The sequence below is a fragment of the Schistocerca nitens genome, chromosome 1 (genome assembly GCF_023898315.1).
Source record: "Schistocerca nitens isolate TAMUIC-IGC-003100 chromosome 1, iqSchNite1.1, whole genome shotgun sequence".
Taxonomy (NCBI): domain Eukaryota; kingdom Metazoa; phylum Arthropoda; class Insecta; order Orthoptera; family Acrididae; genus Schistocerca; species Schistocerca nitens.
In genome coordinates this window covers 224,741,742-224,762,219 of record NC_064614.1, presented here as the reverse complement: position 1 = coordinate 224,762,219, position 20,478 = coordinate 224,741,742, and the positions used below count along the sequence as shown (strand labels likewise).

The 20,478-nt window shown below is 43.6% G+C and overlaps 2 protein-coding genes and 1 pseudogene across 2 annotated transcripts in view; 1 reads left to right on the top strand and 2 right to left on the bottom strand.

Annotated features, from left to right (window-relative positions):
• Positions 1–20,478, bottom strand: part of LOC126246171 (muscle-specific protein 20-like) — a 190,425-nt gene that overhangs the window by 93,182 nt on the left and 76,765 nt on the right. The gene's annotated exons all lie outside the window — the stretch shown is intronic.
• Positions 1–20,478, top strand: part of LOC126246187 (muscle-specific protein 20) — a 35,192-nt gene that overhangs the window by 2,154 nt on the left and 12,560 nt on the right. The window contains exon 2 of the mRNA XM_049948375.1: positions 19,506–19,705. Coding sequence (XP_049804332.1) covers positions 19,506–19,705 — 200 coding nt within the window. The remainder of the gene's footprint in view (positions 1–19,505; positions 19,706–20,478) is intronic.
• Positions 7,647–7,764, bottom strand: LOC126212999 (5S ribosomal RNA; annotated as a pseudogene).

The window sequence follows — 20,478 nt, the reverse complement described above, 5'->3', positions numbered from 1 at the left end:
TTTAGTAATACAAAAGTACAAGCATAACAGATGGGCAGAGTGGGAATAAATTTTATTATGAATACCACAACACTGTCTTGTGACGTATTACACATGATAGTGATTGTATTGCTCTTACATTGCTTGGCAAAATTTGACTTCAAGCCTACAGAGAGATTTCTTTGTCGACTACTGCTGTAAACACTATCAAAGGGCTCACGTAAATGCTAACGAACTTCACTAACTGGAGAAACGACTTATTATTGTGAAGAACATACTGTATTCAGCGCCATTAATTTACTGAAAACAATTTAATTATCCGGCATAATCACATCTATCTCTAACGAAATTAGCTGTTTCGCCTGGCGTCGGCCATCTTCAGATCATACAATACAGGCCGTGGTATCTGCAGTGGTGGGACTGAACTACGCACAATCACTGTGCTCTCCAACTCGACACAAATGTCATTCTTTCCATTACTTTTTATTAGCTGTCCTTATTAGAACAATTTTAATGAATAACAATGAGGTTTTTCCGATGACAGTGTCAACTGATATCAAAATGGTTCTAAGCACTATGGGACTTAACATCTGACGTCATCAGTCCCCTAGACTTAGAAGTACTTAAACCTTACTAACCTAAGGACATCACACACATCCATGCCCGAGGCAGGATTCGAACCTGGGACCAGGCTGAAGCGCCTAGAACCGCTCGGCCACACCGGACGACCAACTGATGTCAGTAGACTGTGAGTTAGAAAGGAAGTGTCCTATGACCTACAGAACATTTAGGAAGGAGGTTGCTTCAGTGACAGTTCAACGGCAGGACAGTTCAGAGCAACAATAGGTTCCTCTGAAAAAGAGCTATCGCCCCATGGTAGCGTACGAGACGACTGTATTTATATTTCAATAACCATCTCGAGTGCAGCGTGCCTGCGACAGACAATCACATTAAGTTCCAGAAACGTAATGTGAATCTATATTTCTGAAAGAAGTCGAGAGCCACAGCAAGCAGTTCCGGACACAGAACAAGTGCACTGGGCTTCAGAGCCAAGAGTTATTCTAGAATCGGCGTTGCACGCAGTGCGAGTCTTGGCGCAACCCTGGCCACGGCTGATATACTGCCTCTCCCAGCTACAGCTGTCGGGCAGACGCCGTGCTTCTGGCGCCAGATTGGTGTCCCATAGCGGCTCATTAATTACACAAGTGTGAGCCAAGCAGTTGTGCAATATCGAGGATTATGTTTCGCACTAACTTCACTCATGACTGCAACAACGAGGTATTCAGCCCCCCCTCTAGCGCTGCAATTGCTACAGAGTCTTCTAGCACCGGGTGGTATGATTCGAAACTGTTCCTCACACAAGAGTTACGGGCATCAGGAATCGAGCGTGTCAGATATTGGCTCAATGTCATGGATGTCGAAAGAGGGAAACCTGTTCTGGTCTAAAACACCGTCCGCTGTCCTAGAAATAATGGTCTTTCAACACAAGACAACCAGAGCCAAACATAACGCCGTGAATTCCGCTAAAAGCTAGTTGTTTTTCCAGCCTGTTTTATTCGGAACAGGTCCGTCACTTGGGTGCCAGACAGTTCGTGTATCCAAGAAGGCAGAGCAACTTCTACAACCGTTTTGTTGACAAAGCCGGAAGTCAGTGAGGCTACTTCTGGGCTACGTTTAGCTACATTATTCTCGTCAGAGCCGTCCCTCAGATAACGCAACCTGAAACTCTCTGTGGCGACTGCAAATGTATGCTGTTCGAGAGATGAAACTACCTTTCCGTAACGCTCTATTCTACAGACTTTTCACGACCACGCAGCTGTAGGAATAAAAAAAACATAAAAATAACAATGTCTTTGTGACTCGTTGATGACAAATCAGTATGAGCGCAGATTGTTTACAAACAGGCCTGTGGAAGATTCGGGGAAGACTATCTCGAACAACAGAATCCTGGACAATCACTGTCTCGTGCTAAGTGCATCAGCTGCACTGTCAGTGCATATGAGTATCAAATAATCTGTCTGGTGTTCCGAAAGAGACTTTTCCTGAAAATATATTAGCTGTTTCCCATTTCTATTTCCTCATTGTGACCACCGGTTGCACGAAAAACGACAGCAACATAATACTCTAATATCTGGTACTTGTATGCTAATGTTTTACAAACACAGTATTCAATAGAAGAAACAAATTGACTGGAAATGTTCATCACTGCCTAGGTGACAAAGATGAAATAATAGAGAATTTTGGTGCCTTGTTTGTGTTGTTGCTAACGATGAGATGGAAAAGGGAGACTCGTGATGGCTGGGTGTTGTGTGCTGTCCTTAGGTTAGTTAGGTTTAAGTAGTTCTAAGTTCTAGGGGACTGATGACCATAGATGTTAAGTCCCATAGTGCTCAGAGCCATTTGAACCATTTTTGAAAAGGGAGAGGATAAAACCAGATACCAGTACTATAAGGACCGCTGGGCTTGACATCCCAGTTCGACGGACAAATCACCATCACCATTACGTGCCCCCACTCCATGAAGCACTGTGGAGAGGTTTGGAACTTAAAACACGACACTGGTGCGCAGTCTCGTGGTCAGGGACTGTATGCCCCCTCCTGGCCTCCCCTTAGTTGCCAAATATTGCCGATGAAAATTTCTTTCATCTCAGTGACTCGAACCATCGTCAGACGCCATAGCATAGGCGTGCGTTAGTGATGTCAGTTGTGTTATGGTAGGAGAAGAGAAAGACAGTCTCCAACAGTCGAATGAATCAGGCGTTATTCAAAGGAAAAGACACGATAGTGTCAGTGTAAAATAAGCAACTGAACTGGTATCTTAACTTTGCGCAGAAACGACTGATCAGAGCATTTTTATCTCGCCCGGAAACGACTGAAACTAATTTGGATAAGAGTAATTCACTTTTCCATCTGGAATAGCGAACTAAAAACCTACGAATAGAAGCAGCTCAGAACATTGTCATTTACAAACAAGTTCCAATACATTTTCCCTTAATTTGATGGACAGTATTAGGCCCCATATATGTTACGTGATAAGGCTGAACCTTCTTAGTTTCATTCAGCTGCGCATGGTTTGGATCTTAGAAACGCATGGAATCTGCATCTACGTACATACTCCACAAGCCACCATATGGTGCATGGCGGAGGGTACCATGTACGACTAAAAGTCATTTCCTTTCCTGTTCCATTCGCAAACAGAACGAGGGAAAAACGAGTGTCTATATGCCTCCATCCAAGCCCTATATGTATTACCTCATGCTAGTGGTCTTTACGCATAATGTACGCTGCAGGTAGTAAAATCGCTCTCTAATCTTTCTCAATAGTGTTCCGCGAAAAGAACGTAGTCTGCCATCCAGGGATTCCCACTTGAGTTCACGAGGCATCCCCGTTTAGACCAAAATTATCAGTAATAAATCTAGCAGCCCGCCTCTGAATCGTTCGATGTCTTCCCTTACTCCGATCTGGTGGAATTCCCAAACACTTGGGCAGATTCAATAATGGGTTAAGTAAATAAATCCGATTTCCAATACTGGCTATCAGAATGCAGCAAGAGAAAAGAAAAGTACTGAGTAAAATTCCAGAGGGCTATAGGGAGCGTGCACGAATGTTTTCCCTCTTCTTTTCTAACGACGGAAACAAACATGTTAAACATGCAGTATATTGAAAATTCTCAAATCACACTCTGAAAAAATGAGATTTGTTAGATCACTGTATTTATTAATGCAAGTAACATTATCCGAAATAGTACATATTAATAATGAATGGAGGTAAGAATAAAGAGTACTGGTGATGACTGTGGGCCAAATTCCATCTGAACGTAGCCGAAAACCCTAGCGCTTGCAACAAAATGTGTGGTACAGTGCCAATTTCGATGACCAAAGCAATGGTACTGCCCTAAACGTCAGCTGGGAAATGTGGCACACACGACGAAGAGACGTCCGCTGTCGATGACCGGCGGCAATCGGCTCCCAGATGTGCAGCAGGTGTTTGGCTGGTTGGCTAGCCGCCAGGCGCGTGCGCCTCGCGTTGACCCCGCCCTCACGGTCTACAGAACACCTCAATGGGGCCGAGCGACCGCTGGTCGCTGCCAAAGCCTTTGTCTGCCGACCGCCCGCGGAAATCAATTAACTCCTCTCACTGCACCAGAACGGCATCTGGATCACGTTCTGTTGGTGTTACGTTAACTTACAACTATTCAAGAGCCTTCTGCCGTCGCAGGCGTAACTACAAGGAAGATTTTGACATTGGGTTTGCAGAAAGTATCACTCGCCGATAAACGATTCGAGCTGTAAGTAAGATGAAAGAAGATTTCGTAGGCTACCATATCGATCTAGATTTTCTTTCTAGTCAACGTTTTCGAGTGATATTCAAGAGTCTTTTCTCGTACCTAACTAGATTTTATTCCGCTGCCTCAAATATTATTCATACTAAAAGAGTGCCTAATGCCATGTGCGAAACATAATGTCCTCACAGTGACTGAAGCCAAAAGAAAGTACATTTAGCCGGGCGGGATAAGCCGAGCGGTCTAGGGCGCTGCAGTCATAGACTGTGCGCCTGGTCCCGGCGGAGGTTCGAGTCCTCCCTCGGGCATGGGTGTGTGTGTTTGTACTTAGGATAATTTAGGTTGAGTAGTGTGTAAGCTTAGGGACTGATGACCTTAGCAGTTAAGTCCCACAAGATTTCACACATGTTCTTTAAGCCCATTTACAAATTTCTAAAACAGTAACAGAGAAGACGCAACTTCAATCACAAGATCAAATGTTGTGTCTCCGTCGGTGTATATCGCTTTAAGGGCAATTTATGCAGAACATGCTTCGTAGCTCTTCTCAAAATGGACCATCGTGTTATTTCTTCTGACTTACAGATTTGTGTTGGCTATACCAGTACTGTCCGCTGGCACTGGAATCGTATTCAGTGGGTACAAGTTTGGTAACAATTAGTATGAAAGTCAGTGGAGAATTTCAGACGTTTTTCGTGTCAGGGGGTCGGCTGACAATCGAGCTTGTCCAGTATTTCAGCGAGATTAGTGGTGCAGTGATCCAGACAGCGGAAACTGACTGTGCTTTTGCGTAGCGAAAGTCCCGCTGCCTACTTTGTCTTGTGTTTATTCATTATCTTCTAGAGAAAGTCGACATCGCTCTGTGGATAAGTCTACGACTGATTCCTATCTATTTATTTCTTCGTCTCCAATGGCCGCAGTTTTGACGGGGAAGACTCATATTTAGCAAATGCACGTATCAAATCCTCGTCCAGCCATATGCCTTTATGTTTTCAAAGCTTTCCCTAAATCACCTGAGAAAAAATGGTATGTTTACGTTAGCAATGTCACTGTCGATATTTCTGATCATCCTTGACATCGACTTGACGTAAAACCTTATGCTTCCTTCCCGAACTCGGCGAGACGATACTTAACTCTCCTCGTGTCCAACATACACAAGGCACAATACTTCCTTCTGGTTCCTTATTCAAAAGGATGGAAAGAAAGACTACTGTTTAAAGCTCTCTCAGGACACTGTATGTTTGGTAAGGACGATCCAGACAACTGACCGTTCTCGACTTCACTTGAAGTGCACTAGAGAAATAAAAAAAAAAAAAAAAAACCTGTCCCAAGATGGCTCTAGGTGGGTTTGAACCCCGTTCCTCTCGAATGCGAGCCTTGCGTGCTAATTAATCAATGCACCGCGTCGTTTGTTCTCTCAATCAGAATCTGTCAAATTATCACAAATTTATACACACATCAATAAACGGAGTTTCAGAATTCTCAGCAACAGAAGGCGTATGGAGCCAGATTAGGCAAGCGTGTTGCAATCCAGCACCTGTTGTATAGAGACAGAATGGAGTTTTTGAAGTTCTAATATAAGCACCTGTTGTATAGAGACAGAAAGGAATTTTTGAAGTTCTAATATATAATCATCGGGGAAATTATTCCCTGTAAATATTTTCTCAGTTCAGCTAGTAAAACTAAGAATATTATTAAAATTAAGGATGTTAGTGAAATACGAAACCGATCGAGCGACTCTAATCTGATAATGGGTTGCAACAAACTTCGATGGATACATAAAAATGTTTGTTACATTAACTTTGTAGTTCTATAGTTAATACGGAGTCATGTTTTCTAACGCAAGGATGCACCCTTCGAGGGGCAGAGGAGGACAGCATCTCGACTCTCACCACTCCTTACAAAGAAAAAGATCTTCGCCAACCACATTAATCACACAGACATATCGATTCAGTATCGCAATCAAGACAGCCAGAACATGTAGTGGGTACTGACTAGTACTTAGTAAGTATACCTTGAACCATCTGTCGTGAAATATCAAAACTATTTCGTCATTTACCGCGAGACTAACGAGTGTTGTCTAACTCAGGTACTGGGTACGCTCTTGTTTCCCCCAGATGTACACAATCTGATCAAAAGTATGTGGAGAACTGCTATTCAACATTAATATGAGGTGTGTCCACCCTTCTCCTTTATGTCGGCTTGAACTGTGATTGGGGCACTTTCAATAGCGCGTCTGAATGTCTGTGGAGGAATGGCACCTCATTCTACCCCAAGAGTCCAAACCAGAGAATGTAATGACTTTGGACGCCCGGGCCTGGACCGAAGTTGACGTTCTAACTCATCCCAAACGTGTTCCATTGGGTTCAGGTCGGGGCTCTAGGCAGGCCAGTCAATTTCAGGAATGTTATTGCCCACAGACCGTTGTTTCAGAGATGATGCTGTATGTCATGCTGATATAAGCAACCATTGTCTCCGAACAGTTCCTCTACTGTAAGCAGCATATAATGCCTTGAAATCAGTTTATATTCTTCCGCATTTAGCGTAAGGGCGATAAGGGGACCACAACCTAACTCCGAAAAACACCCCCATACCGTAAAACCACCTCCTTTGCACTTCACTGCTGCCGCAACTCAAACACTTTTATCTAACTGCCACAGGGAATAGAGCCAATCATCATTCCAAATCAATGGCTTCCACTCATGCATTGTCCAGTGGCGGCACTCTTCACGTCAACTCAAACATCACTTAGCATTCACTACAGATATGTGTAGATTATCAGAAGCTGCTCGACCACTGTACCTCATTATTTTTAACTCCTTACGTACAATTATTGTGCTGGCTGGGCTGCTGATAGCACTCTGCAAGTCACGAGTGATTCCATCAACTCATTTCATGCGGTTTTCCAAAAACGCCCTCCGCAATGCTCGACGTTCCGTCAGTACATGAGATCTGCCGGGTCTTACACTCGCTCTGGTTGTTCCTTCGCTTTTCTTGTTCACAATCTCATCACCAGCAGATGACGTGGGTAGCTTACGAAGGGTTGAAATGTCCCTAATGGATTTGTTACTCAGGTGACATACAACGACTAGCCCACTTTCGAAATGGTTGAGCTCTCACGACCGATCCACTCTGATGTCACTGCTTCTCTGCTGACAACACTACACCCCCCCCCCCTTAAAAAACTAAACTCCTCCCGAACAGGCCATGAAGGCCAACGGTACCGACCGGCTACCGTGTCATCCTCAGCCCACAAGCGTCACTGGTTGCGGATATGGAGGGGCATGTGGTCAGCACACCGCTCTTATGTCAGTTTCCAAGACCGGCGCCGCTACTTCTCAAACAAGTAGCTCCTCAGTTTGCCTCGCAAGGGCTGAGTGCACCCCGCTTGCCAACAGCACTCAGCAGACCGGATGGTCACCCATCCAAGTGCTAGCCCAGCCCGACAGCGCTTAACTTCGGTGATCTGACGGGAACCGGTGTTACCACTGCGGAAAGGGCGTTGCCCCCCCCTCCCCCCCCCCCCGCCGCCTCCTTTTGTAATGTTTTGTCTGCGTCTCTTGACATCTAGCAGTCAATTACGTATTACACATGTATGTCCGTATACTTTTGATCAGATAGTGCAGTTCGCAGGAATTGCCACGACTGACACCGGGCAAGATGGTATATTTTTAGGACACTAGACGGGCATTCCGTGACGTGACGATTCCAATCCCTGTCTGGCCATCCAGATATAGGTCTTCCTCGATTTCCCTAAGTAGATCAAAAGCAAACGATGGGATAGTTCCTTTGAAAAGGCCACAGCCCAGTTGGCTCCCCCTACCGAGGTTCGCTCCGACTATAATGACCTCGTTGTCGACGGGTCGTGAAACCTTAAGTCTTGCTTCCTGTGTTCCACGACTGACGACGCCGGAAGTGTGCGGACAGGAAACGGGTGACGTCGTAAAGGGCTGCAGTGATTTAGTGTCACGGGGAGCGCGCTCTCCGGCTCCGTATTTAGCCCGCGCCGGAAGGTCTGGTATCCCGCAACCCGACACTTCTACACAGTAAAACGGCGCCCGCTGCTAGCGGATTAAATATTTGTCGGATCTCTCAGCAGGGCGCCGCACGCTACTTCTGGACGCCGCCAAACGGTGCCGTGGGTTTCGCAAATAAGCAGACTGCGGAAATGGGCAAATCGTGAGATAAAATAAATCACCCGTTGTGCAATGTGAAGTAAAAGTCCGCTCCCTCCCGCCACCCTCCAAAAATATCAAACTGGCCTTATAACACTGGTACAAATATTTACGGGATGCCACTTTTATGTCTCCCCAAGAGCGAGGTTAAAATTCTAGATCGACCACCACCAGCTTGGTTTCAGTGATCGCTACTACATCTACATAGATACTCTGCAAATCACATTTAAGTACCTGGCAAAGGGTTCATCGAACCACCTGCACAATTCTCTATTATTCCAATCTCGTATAGCGCGCAGAAAGAGTCAACACCTATATCTTTCCGTACGAGCTCTGATTTCTCTTATTTTATCGTGGTGATCGTTCCCCTCTATGTAGATCGGTGTCAACAAAATATTTTCGCATTCGGAGGAGAAAGTTGGTGATTGGAATTTCGTGACAAGATTCCGTCGCAACGAAAAACACCTTTCTTTTAATGATGTCCATCCCAAATCCTGTATCATTTCTGTGACACTCTCTCCCATATTTCGCGATAATAAAAAACGTGCTGCCTTTCTTTGAATTTTTTCGATGTACTCCCATCTGGCAAGGAGCCCACACTGAGCAGCAGTGTTCTAAAAGTGAACGCACAAGCGTAGTGTAGGCAGTCACCTTAGTAGGTCTGTTACATTTTCTAGGTGTCCTGCCAATAAAACGCAGTCTTTGGTTAGCCTTCCCCACAACATTTTCTATGTGTTCCTTCCAATTTAAGTTGTTCGCAACTATAATATCTCGGTAGTTAGTTGATTTTACAGCTTTTAGATTAGACTGATTTATCGTGTAACCGAAGTTCAACGAGTTCCTTTTAGCACTCGTATGGATTACCTCACACTTTTCGTTATTTAAGGTCAACTGCCACTTTTCGCACCATTCCGATATTTCTTCTAAGCGTCACCTGCAAACAACCGAAGACGGCTGCTCAGATTGTATCCCAAATCGTTTATACAGATAAGGAATAGCAAAGGGCCTATAACACTACCTTGGGGAACGCCAGAAATCGCTTCTGTTTTACTCGATGACGTGCCGTCAATTACTACGAACTGTGACCTCTCTGACAGGAAATCACAGATCCAGTCATATAACTGAGACGATATTCCATAAGCACGCAAATTCACTACGAGCTGCTTGTGTGCGACATTGTAAAAGCCTTCGGAAATCGAGAAATACGGAATCGATCTGAAATTCCTTGTCAATAGCACTCACCACTTCAAGTGAGTAAAGAGCTAGTTGTGTTTCACAAGAACGATATTTTCTAAACCCACGTTGACTGTGTGTCAACAGACCGTTTTCTTCGAGGTAATTAATAATGTTCGAACACAATATATGTTCTAAAATCCTGCTGCATATCGACGTTAACGATATGGGCCTGTAATTTAGCGGATTACTCCTACTACCTTTCTTGAATATTGGTGTGACCTGTGCAACTTTCCAGTCTTTGGGTACGGATCTTTCGTCGAGCGAACGGTTGTATATGATTGTTAAGTATGGAGCTAATCCATCAACATACTTCGAAAGGAACCTAATTGGTATACAGTCTGGACCATAAGACTTCCTTTCATTAAGTGATTTAAGTTGCTTCAAGTGAATCCTGCAGGGCGATTAATTCTTTCCCTTTCCAAGTATAACAGAGTTTTCTTCCTTGTGTACTGAACGTCTGTGAATCGTGCAACGGTAAAAATTTTAAAACGATGTCGATTTTTATATACATTTGCTTAGATATTCTTCAAGGCTTCCCAGATATTATCATTCATTTCTTGCCCATGTTCCTCCCTAGATCCCCTTCCTTCTGAGAAGTGCCTGATATCTAATGCTTACGTCTTAAGGTAGTGCTGGAAAGAATGAATGAACCTTGCTTGTGGTTTAGTTGTACGTGAGAACCGCTTAACGAAGGTGATCAGCTGGGATTAGAGATTAAGCGTGTATCACGTTCCATTGAGTGACTTACACCTACTCTATCTGATCAAAAGCGTCCGCACACGTATAATGGACAGTAATATGGGCTGTGTCCACCCTTCGCCGTCTTAATGATGCCTGGAACACTAATTGGGACGCTTTCAATGATTTGTCTGAATGTCTTTGAGGAGTGGGAGCCCTTTGTTCCTCAAGAGCCGAAACCATGAAGGCGGTGTCGATCGCTGGAGTCTGGAGCGAGGATTGTGGGCAGGCCATTCCTTTTCAGGAATGATACTGTCCACAAACCACTGTCTCACAGATGGTGCTTTACGATAGGGTCTTGCCATACTGTTGCAAATCGTCATCGTCTCCGAACTGTTCCTCTACCATTCGTGGCACACACTGCTGAAAGTATTCATATCCTTCCGTATGTAGGGTACTCTTAAGCGCAATAAGGGGATCACAGCTTAACCACGAAAACTCCTCCATACCGTAACACCACATCGTCCGTTGACACTGCAACACCGCCTCCTCTATTGGCATTCCATATGGTGACAGGTGACGTTCTCCAGGCATTCGAATCCTGCCTCGGGCATGGATGTGTGTGATGTCCTTAGGTTAGTTAGGTTTAAGTAGTTCTAAGTTCTAGGGGACTGATGACCTCAGATGTTAAGTCCCATAGTGCTCAGAGCCATTTGAACCATCTCCAGACATTCGCCAAACCGAAACCCATCCCTCGTATTGACACAGAGTGTAGCGTGGTTCGTCACTCCAACTTAGTCGCTTCCAGTCCTCCACTGTTGAAACCACCTCAGCCATCGCCTAACACTGACTACAGAAATGAGTGACTTTCGAGGAGCTGGTCGGCCATTGGACTCCATTTTTCTTACTCCTTCGCACACCACTGAACTAGCTGGACTACTGGGTTGCACTTTGGAACTCGCGAGCGATTCCTTCTGCTGATTTTATACGGTTTTTTACAACCACCCTCCGCAATGGTTGACGTTCACTGCCCGCCAGTGCATTACTTGTGTCTGGTCTCGAACTCGCTAGGATTGTTCCTTCGCGTCGCCACTTCACAGTGACATCACCAACAGTCGAATTGAGTAGCTTTAGAAGGGTATAATGTCCCTGATGGATTTGTTACTCGAGCGACACCCAATAACTAGTACACGTCCGAAGTTACTGCGCTCTCCTGATGGACGGATATCTGCTCTTACTGCTTCTCTACTAACAACACAGTACTGCCTATCTTCTTTTATGCTGGCGGGTCCGCCTCTCATGATATCTAGTGGTCAATTCCGCATTGGTCATGTAGTGTACCCAAATCATTGCTACACTTGAAAAGGACTAAAAATTCTTTACTGAGGGTGTCGAGCGAGCTATGCTTCGTTCTCCTTGCAGTCAAGAAGTTCCCAGGTAGAGGATCAACCATCCAGATTTTATGATTTTTCCAAACCGCTCCCTCGCTGTTAACCAAACGTAGCGAGGATTTCGCGACACTGGAGGCGGATCGAAACTTCATCGGCCCAAAATAGGATAGCAGCAAGTCGCGTTACTTATGGAACGGTAGTGACTTGCTCTCAAAGCTTCTTACAGAACTCCTATCGTTGATTATATGAACCCAGATGTTAAACTCTGCATTTCGCCTGAACTGCTGATATTTGTGTACTTCAAGACAAGACAAATGGACTTCATTCAAGAAATTAATCAAACAAGAATTTGAAAAATATCAGATAAAATTTTGTGACTTTTAGGAAAAATTATTGAGACTCCGCTATGCCATATCCTGATGCTCGGATAAATGGAAAATATAAACTCCAAGAGGGAATTACATTAGGAAATGAGACACTTAAAGTAGTAGATGAGTTTTGCTATCTGTGAAGCAAAACAATTGATAACCGTAAAAGTAGAGAGGATATAAAATGCAGACTGGCAATGGCAAGGAAAGCGTTTATGAAGAAGAGAAATTTGTTAACATTGATTATATATTTAAGTGTCACGAAGTTCTTTCTGAAAGTATTTGTGTAGAGTGTAGCATGTATGGAAGTGAAACATGGAGGATAAATAGTTTAGACAAGAAGTGAATAGAAGGTTTTGAAATGTGGTGCTACAGAAAAATGCTGAAGATTAGATGGACAGATCACGTAACTAATGAGGAGGTACTGAACAGAATTGGGGAGAAGAGGAATTTGTGGCACAACTTGACTAGAAGAAGGGATCAGCTGGTAGGACACCTTCTGAGGCATCAGGGGTCTCCAGTTTAGTATTGGAGAGAAGCGTGGAGGGTAAAAGTCGTAGAGGGAGACCAAGAGTTGAAGACATAGCAGACTCAGTAGGATGTAGGTTGCAGTAGTTACCCGGAGCTGAAGAGGCTTGCATACGATAGAGTAACGTGTAAAGTTGCATCAAACCAGTCTCTAGACTGAAGACCACAACAACAACAACAACAACAACATAAACTCCAACCGACGGTGATGCTGCTGCATAAAAAGATGGAATAACTAGAGCATCTGTCGACCGCTTCTAGTTTCTTAATACAAATGGAGAATCTAGCGAGGAAACTTGGACAAGATTACGTCAGGAAAAGAGTTTAGGTTTCTGTTCTCACCGTCGTAGACCTTATTCTCTGTGTTAATATTACCTATTTATCTTTCCTTGACAAATCATGGTTGCCCGGGTTCCCGGGTTCGATTCCCGGCGGGGTCAGGGATTTTCTCTGCCTCGTGATGACTGGGTGTTGTGTGATGTCCTTAGGTTAGTTGGGTTTAAGTAGTTCTAAGTTCTAGGGGACTGATGACCATAGATTTTAAGTCCCATAGTGCTCAGAGCCATTTGAACCATTTTTGAACAAATCATGGTTGCATAGAACTACACTACTCAGTCTTCATTAAAATCATTAACAGACCATCTTCAGGTGTCTTCTAAAACATAATCAGATGTACGACAAGTCATAATCACTAACAACCATCATGCACGAACCAACATTTCTATTTTTAAAAAATCAGGAGAAAAAATAGGGTCTATTAATTCTGCGGCCAAGCATTAGATGATTGTTAGTGGTTATGAGTTTTCACAAATCTCATTACGATGTCACAAAACAACTGAAGACGATCTGTTAATGACTTAAACTGATTGCGTAGTAAAATTTGAGTACTACAGCTGTGTGCAACAACGATTTTTTCAACGATTTTTACAAGCTGTAAATCATCGCCTCCTCAAAACAATTTTATTACCCTTTACCTTCAAGATACGTAATGTTATGAAGATACGTAATGTAACATTATCTCGACTAATAGCGGATAATCACACATATCCCTCCGGCCAGAGGAAATCGAGAGTCGGTGAGATTTTTTCTGCCGCGACAGACAAGCGTGCATCGGTTTTGGAGGAGGCGTGAACCGAAGCGATGCCAGCCATCTGCCACGCCCACGCGGCGTCTATTCTGGTGAGAGCAGATGGGCGGACGCTGCGCTCCTTCCCCCCTGATATATTTCGGGTGGTGAGACCGGCGTCTCTGACGCAAGACGCCCCGACACAGCTGGGCGCCTCCAACTCCAACCGGGGCAGGATGCGGCTGTCGCCCGTCTCTCTAAAACACACACACACACACACACATTCCTTCGCTGCTAGGTGACCCGCAATTAGCTACACCTCGAGAAATTTCTGTCCCCCAACGACGCATATCTTTGTGTTGGCAGAGGGCGCCAGCTGGGACTTCATTAAGAGCGCTCGCTCGCCACCGCTGCCATGACCCACTACCTGTGCTGTGACACATGGTCACGCACCTGCTGCCGCATTCTTATGGCCAGCGAATAGCCGAAGCGCCGAGAGCCCAGTCAATGCTTCTGACACCCTTATACCTGTTACTAGCTCCGTAACACCGTATCAAGCGAAAGTTGGACTTATTCTACATCACACTCCGCAACCCACATAACGGTGTGTGGCCGATAGTAGTACCAGCACGAATAACTGATCGCCGCCTACCTTGTTCCATTCACGAAGGTCGCATGGGAAGAATGATTACCGGCGCGCCTCTGTATTGGCTCTAATTTCTCGAATTTTCTCGTTCTGGTCATTACGCGAGATTTATGAGGGAGGAAGTAATATGTTGCCCCATTCTTCCGCCAGCAGTGATGGCCGAGCGGTTCTAGGCACTACAGTCTGGAACCGCGCGACCGCTACGGTCGCGGGTTCGAATCCTGCCTCGGGCATGGCTGTGTGTGATGTCCTTAGGTAAGTTAGGTTTAAGTAGTTCTAAGTTCTAGGGGACTGATGACCTCAGATGTCCCATAGTGCTCAGAGCCATTTGAACCATTTGAGCCTATTCTTCCCTAAAAGTCCTCTCTCGAAATATTAACGGTGAATCTCTCCTTGATGCACAACGTCACTCTTGTAACGTCTGCCAGTGGTGTGTCTAGCATCTCGATTAACAGTAACGTTCCTATCACACTTCCTTGGGCTACTCCGTCAATTACCTTTACATCTATCTATTTTCTTCCATTATTCAGGCAGTACATTCGCACTCGAAGAATCACAAACACTTGTTGCATAATTTTGCTTTAAAAGATTTACTTTTCACATTCCCGTTACAGGTTTTGCGACTTCAGGTTCGATCCCAGTGCCTAGCGCTTTTTCTCTGACAATGCTTGTTTTACATGACAAATGGAAACATGCATCGTGATTTAGGTGCCACGATAAACGTTGGGGGTGGGGAGAGGGGGAAGGATGCGTACTTCAGTTGGCTATCAGATCAAAAAGGTATAGTGACGTACTGTGACGTTCAGATCGATTTTCAACAACCGAATTTACATACAAACTCTGCAAACCACTTGACGTGGATGTCAGAGACTATTTAGCACTGTATTGCACTTTAGTCAGTTTATAGCTCCTTTATTTACACACACTATTGTTAAGATAAAAGCTATTCAGCACATTACTACTTGTGCTGAAGGATACCTGAAAGAATACTCGTTAGTATCCAGCTAAGCATCTTCTTACTTCAGTATTATATGACGTAATACCTTCTGCACTGTAGATACAGTGAGGATGTAGTACCACCATTATTCAGCTCTAGCTACACTAAAATATATGTTACAGGGAAGGAAAAACTTCGCCTCTATGTCTAATACTCAGATAATATTTATGGAGTAATCCGCACACATATTAAAAACCGAAATACACAGTACCGGTTCCTTATGAACCGGCTCTCGGCTTTTTGGGCCACCCTCAGAGAGCATAACGCGAAACAGACAGTCCACACAACATTAATACAAAGATTGTATTTCCACAGACATGTGACCTTTAACGGCTATATATCTGCACGAAAACTACAAGCACCACAAGCATGAAGTATGAAAAAATAAACCTTATACTGCATTGCACTCAAACATTAAAGTATAAGAATATACTGGCCATAACAGTACAGAAGTGAGCACTGGCACAAACTACTATGCTATACGGGCAAAATAACAAAAATGGTTCAAATGGCTCTGAGCACTATGGGACTTAACATGTGAGGTCATCAGTCCCCTAGACTTAGAACTACTTAAACCTAACTAACCTAAGGACATCCATGCCCGAGGCGGTTCCAGACTGAAGCGCCTAGAACCGCTCGACCACAGCGCCCGGCGGTAAATAACAGTTGAATGTCATGAACATGGAAAAAGAAAAGGGGGCAGAGGGGAGGAAGGAATCAATGGAATATGGGTGACGAACAGTTACACTGTTTACAACAAGAATATTATGCTGAGAAATATTTTAGCAAGGGGCAATAATAAAATTGTGTTTGATCATTAAAGATTGCCAGGACTCTGTGATCGGAGTTTACTGATAGCCATTATTTCAAGTAATACCAATAAATTGTTCAAATGGTTCTGAGCACTATGGGACTTAACTTATGAGGTCATCAGTCCCCTAGAACTTAGAACTACTTAAACCTAACTAACCTAAGGACATCACACACATCCATGCCCGAGGCAGGATTCGAACCTGCGACCGTAGCGGTCGCGAAGTAATGCCAGTTTCCTGCCTTTATTTGCTCTACGGAGAATTTACATTCATTCAGAGCATGTTCATCAAAGGTGGAATCATTATTTTTCAGTCTCCAACTCATTTCATTTTCAGCCAGTCTAATAGTTATAATCCTACATGATAGGCTCATAAAGAATTTGTCATGTACATTGCACGAAATCTCGCAAATTGCGCTCTCTTCTAATGGTCTAATTTTATCTTTGCTGTTTGAGCAGAATTTGGGTAACAGCATTCTTAGCACAGAAAGCATATAGAATGGGGATCCATTTGTTGTCAGCGTGATTTTGTGTCTTCTGAGGAGGATACAGGACTGATGTTATCATCTGTCTCTTCTTTCTACTGCGTTATGAATGAGAGGCGCACTATATAACCACTCCTGTAAGCAACTTCTTTATTTGTTTTAATTCATTAACAAATTCTGCTTTGGTTTGTGGTATAGATTGCGCGGGGTGCGCTATGGAGTGCAAGGCTACCTATTCGTGTGTTGCAGGATGCTGGGATTGTCTGTAGAAGTTAATATGTATTAAAGCAAACAGAAACGTACGCCTCATCGCTGGAGAGGAAGATGCCTAGTCGTGCGTAGCAAAGGTGAACAGGATGGTATGCGGGCTGTCAGTCTGTACGAGAGCAGTGAAGAGCTTCTGGATAGGTGCCAGCCGACGGCCCTGGATAGCGCACAAGACTCCAGTTGCGACACGACTGGCCGCAGGAGGCGTGTGTGGGGGCGGTGGGGGTGGAGGCGGGGGATGTGACGCCTAGTTTACGTCGCGAACGAGCTCCTCCGCTGCGCTCAGCACCGCAATTGCGGCGAAATTACAGCCGCTGATTCAGCGCTGGATTATGACATCTGGGTATCGCCGCCTACATTTAGAGTCCAGGTTCGAGTGCCAACAGCCTGTAACTTCCCACTCTGCGAGCCGGCGCTGACTTTATAAATGCACCAGTTGCAGCATTTCTGCGCTACCTCTGCGGCAGTTCATACGTTTCCCCTGATAAGCTGCAAGCGAGAACAGCACAACAGAGGCAGTATTTTGCTCGTACAGAGTAACGAGAAGCACGGCTGCTTCCGAAACAAATCTACCCACCAGATGTATGTGTGCTAGTTACGAGTATGGGACAATCCGAAATTTCCAGACAGTCTGTCAGACGAAAATGTAAAGCTGTTTCGTCTTTTCTGGCACAGGTATCCAGCACCAAGGCAATTTCAGTACAAGGAGATTTAACGAAATTCGAAGTAGATTGTGAATGCACGCTAAGGGTGCACTCTATTCTTCAGTAACCCCCAGAGTCCAACAGAATATGGTTATGATCCTTTTTTTACGGAAATCCAAACACAGACAGAAAAAAATGGCCCTTGTAACAAACAAAGGAACTTTCTCTACTAAAGTTGCACATTAATACAAATTATTTCTGGCATGCGTGAGGCATACTATACAACCTGAGTATTGAAACCAGTTAAAACAACATAACATTTCTATTCTGACGCTTAAGACACATTTTACTTTCGGCTGCCCCAAGCGCTAATCATAACAAGACAGAATATGTTGAAGAAAAAAATATGAAGTTTGACTTACAGTAAAAGATTCTCGTGTCATTTTCATCTTGAGGTTGAAGCTCACTCTTGTGTCCGGGTTTGCTTACTAATAAATTTGTTTCTGGATAAATTTCGCGTTTAGCAAGCATAATTTCTACTTCTTTTTCCCACAAACATGTTTCCGTGAAGTTACAGCATCATCGGTGTATTTTTTTATTTTATTTCTATTAAGCAGCAGGAAAATTTCTCTTCTCTTTTTATACATACAGAAATTTCAATTTTTAAAAACTATTCACAAATTTGAAAACAGACAGATTTTTTTATATACCTTGCAACCACATGCTGTGGTTTTTGTGGTTTCCTGTAATTTGCTTGAATAGCTGTTTTTCCTTCGTAGTTTTTCATTTCCAAGTTTAAAAAGTGCTGTTTTCAAGGCGAAAAGAATGTGGAAACCAGAAAAATTAGTGGTAACATACTGCATACACAGAGACAAAAACACACACAAACACACACACACACACACACACACACACACACACACACACAATTTTCCTTATAGAATAAAATAATGTTAACCATAACATTCCTAGTCGTAAATTTTCGATATAAAAAGCCTTCTACATTGAGATATCTATGGTTGCAGATAACAACCAATGAAAGAAAAACAGCTGTAACGCAAAATACAGAAAACCACAAAACCACAGCATATGGTACCAAAGTATATATAATAAAATGTGCCTGTTTTCAAATTTGAGAATGCTTTCTTAAAAACTGAAATTTCTACATGTGGAGATAATAAAGAGCAATTTTCCTGTTATTTAATAGCAAGAAAATAAAAAAAACGACTGATGATACTGTTGCTTCAACGAAACATATCTGGATAATAGGAAGTAAAAATTGTGTTTGCTGAAGTCCGAACCTATACAAAAACAAATTTTTACGTTATGATCTCCTAGATTCTTCTTCAGTACCGATAACGGTTTTAGTAAAATTTCATAGATTCAGTATTGTTTCCTTAAATTTTTTAAAGAAAAAAAATAAGGGTTGTTCTTATCTATAGGGCAATAAAGGGCAAGGCACTACTACCAAAATCCCATCACTGATTCTCCCTGACGATATTATGTGTCAATGTTTGGTGAACAGTGATGGGAGTGCTGTGTCACTGTCGAAAATGCTCAACAGGGTAACAAGAAACACTGAGGGAAAAAAAAAAAAACAAAACAAAAAAAAAAAAACAGAGGAATTGCAGGTAAAATCTTCTAGGATATTAGGCCGCTCATGCTTAACTTCTTCCAGACTATCGACGTTTCGAGTCCTCTGCTAGGGGTCTTCTTCAGGATCTTCTGTTGTTCATGGTTAACGTCTTGAATAAAATACCAGCAGACGGCTCGAAATTCGACCGTAGACGATTTTACCTTTAATGATAGCGGTCACGGAAGTGTGCCAACTTACAGCGGACAAAAAGTTTGTAATAACTTCGAGGGAAATAGTACTCTGTCCTACAAATTAAGACTAACAGTTTGCTTCGTACCGCTGAACGTGTTTCTCATACAGTTTAATTCGTTTCGTTGCAGGCACGAAACAAGGAACAGGAAGCAGAGGTCCTGCAGTGGATAGAAGACGTCCTGGGCGAGAAGCTGCCCCCTCAGCCCTATGAGGACGTGCTGCGAGACGGAGTCGTCCTCTGCAAGCTCATCAACAAGATCGCGCCCAACTCCGTCAAGAAAATACAGCCTAAGGGGACCAACTTCCAGCTCATGGAGAATGTTCAGAGGTGACGGACCATTTCGTAATCAGAAATGAAATATCGTAGTCTCCGCGCATCCACTGATCCAGACCATTAGGAAATATACAGCAGACGTATTCGCAGTTGCGAACATGAACTACCTTCTGCTGTATATTAGAATGACGATAGTGAAAATTTGTCCCGGACCAGGACTCGAACCCGGATTTCCCGTTTTACCTTAACCGCTTCGGCCATCCGTGCACGATTCACGACCAGACCCAAACTTCCATATTACCTCGTCCCTGAGTCACAACCTGCACCCGTATGTTACGTATATTCCCGTCCAGGAAGAACATATTTATTGAGAGTCGAGGGACTGATATCGGTGAATAAATACGAAATAGCAGAGCCTGTATTATTAAGACGTACGATGCAATGTTCCTTCGTAAACGTACGCATTACAAAGTAGACAAAAACCACGTTTCTCTAATATCGTACAGATGAGACATTAATGAAAATCTCACAGACGTCATAAAATTTAAGCCGATGAAGAATCAGAGGAAGTAATGTTTCATGACCGATACCGGATAGACACGATTGGATACTTTTGTGGATGTAGTGAGACCTGCTATGTATAGGGAAACCTTGTACAGCAGAAAGTTAAAAAAAAAAATTAAAGATAGATAGCTGGCTGGAATCCGAGATTTATCGAAGTCTGGATATATGGGAATACTACTTTTTTAAACAGCAACATTTACTGTCTCTTCTACTACGTCCTAACCGGTTTATACGTTTGCACAAACACACACACAAACACACAC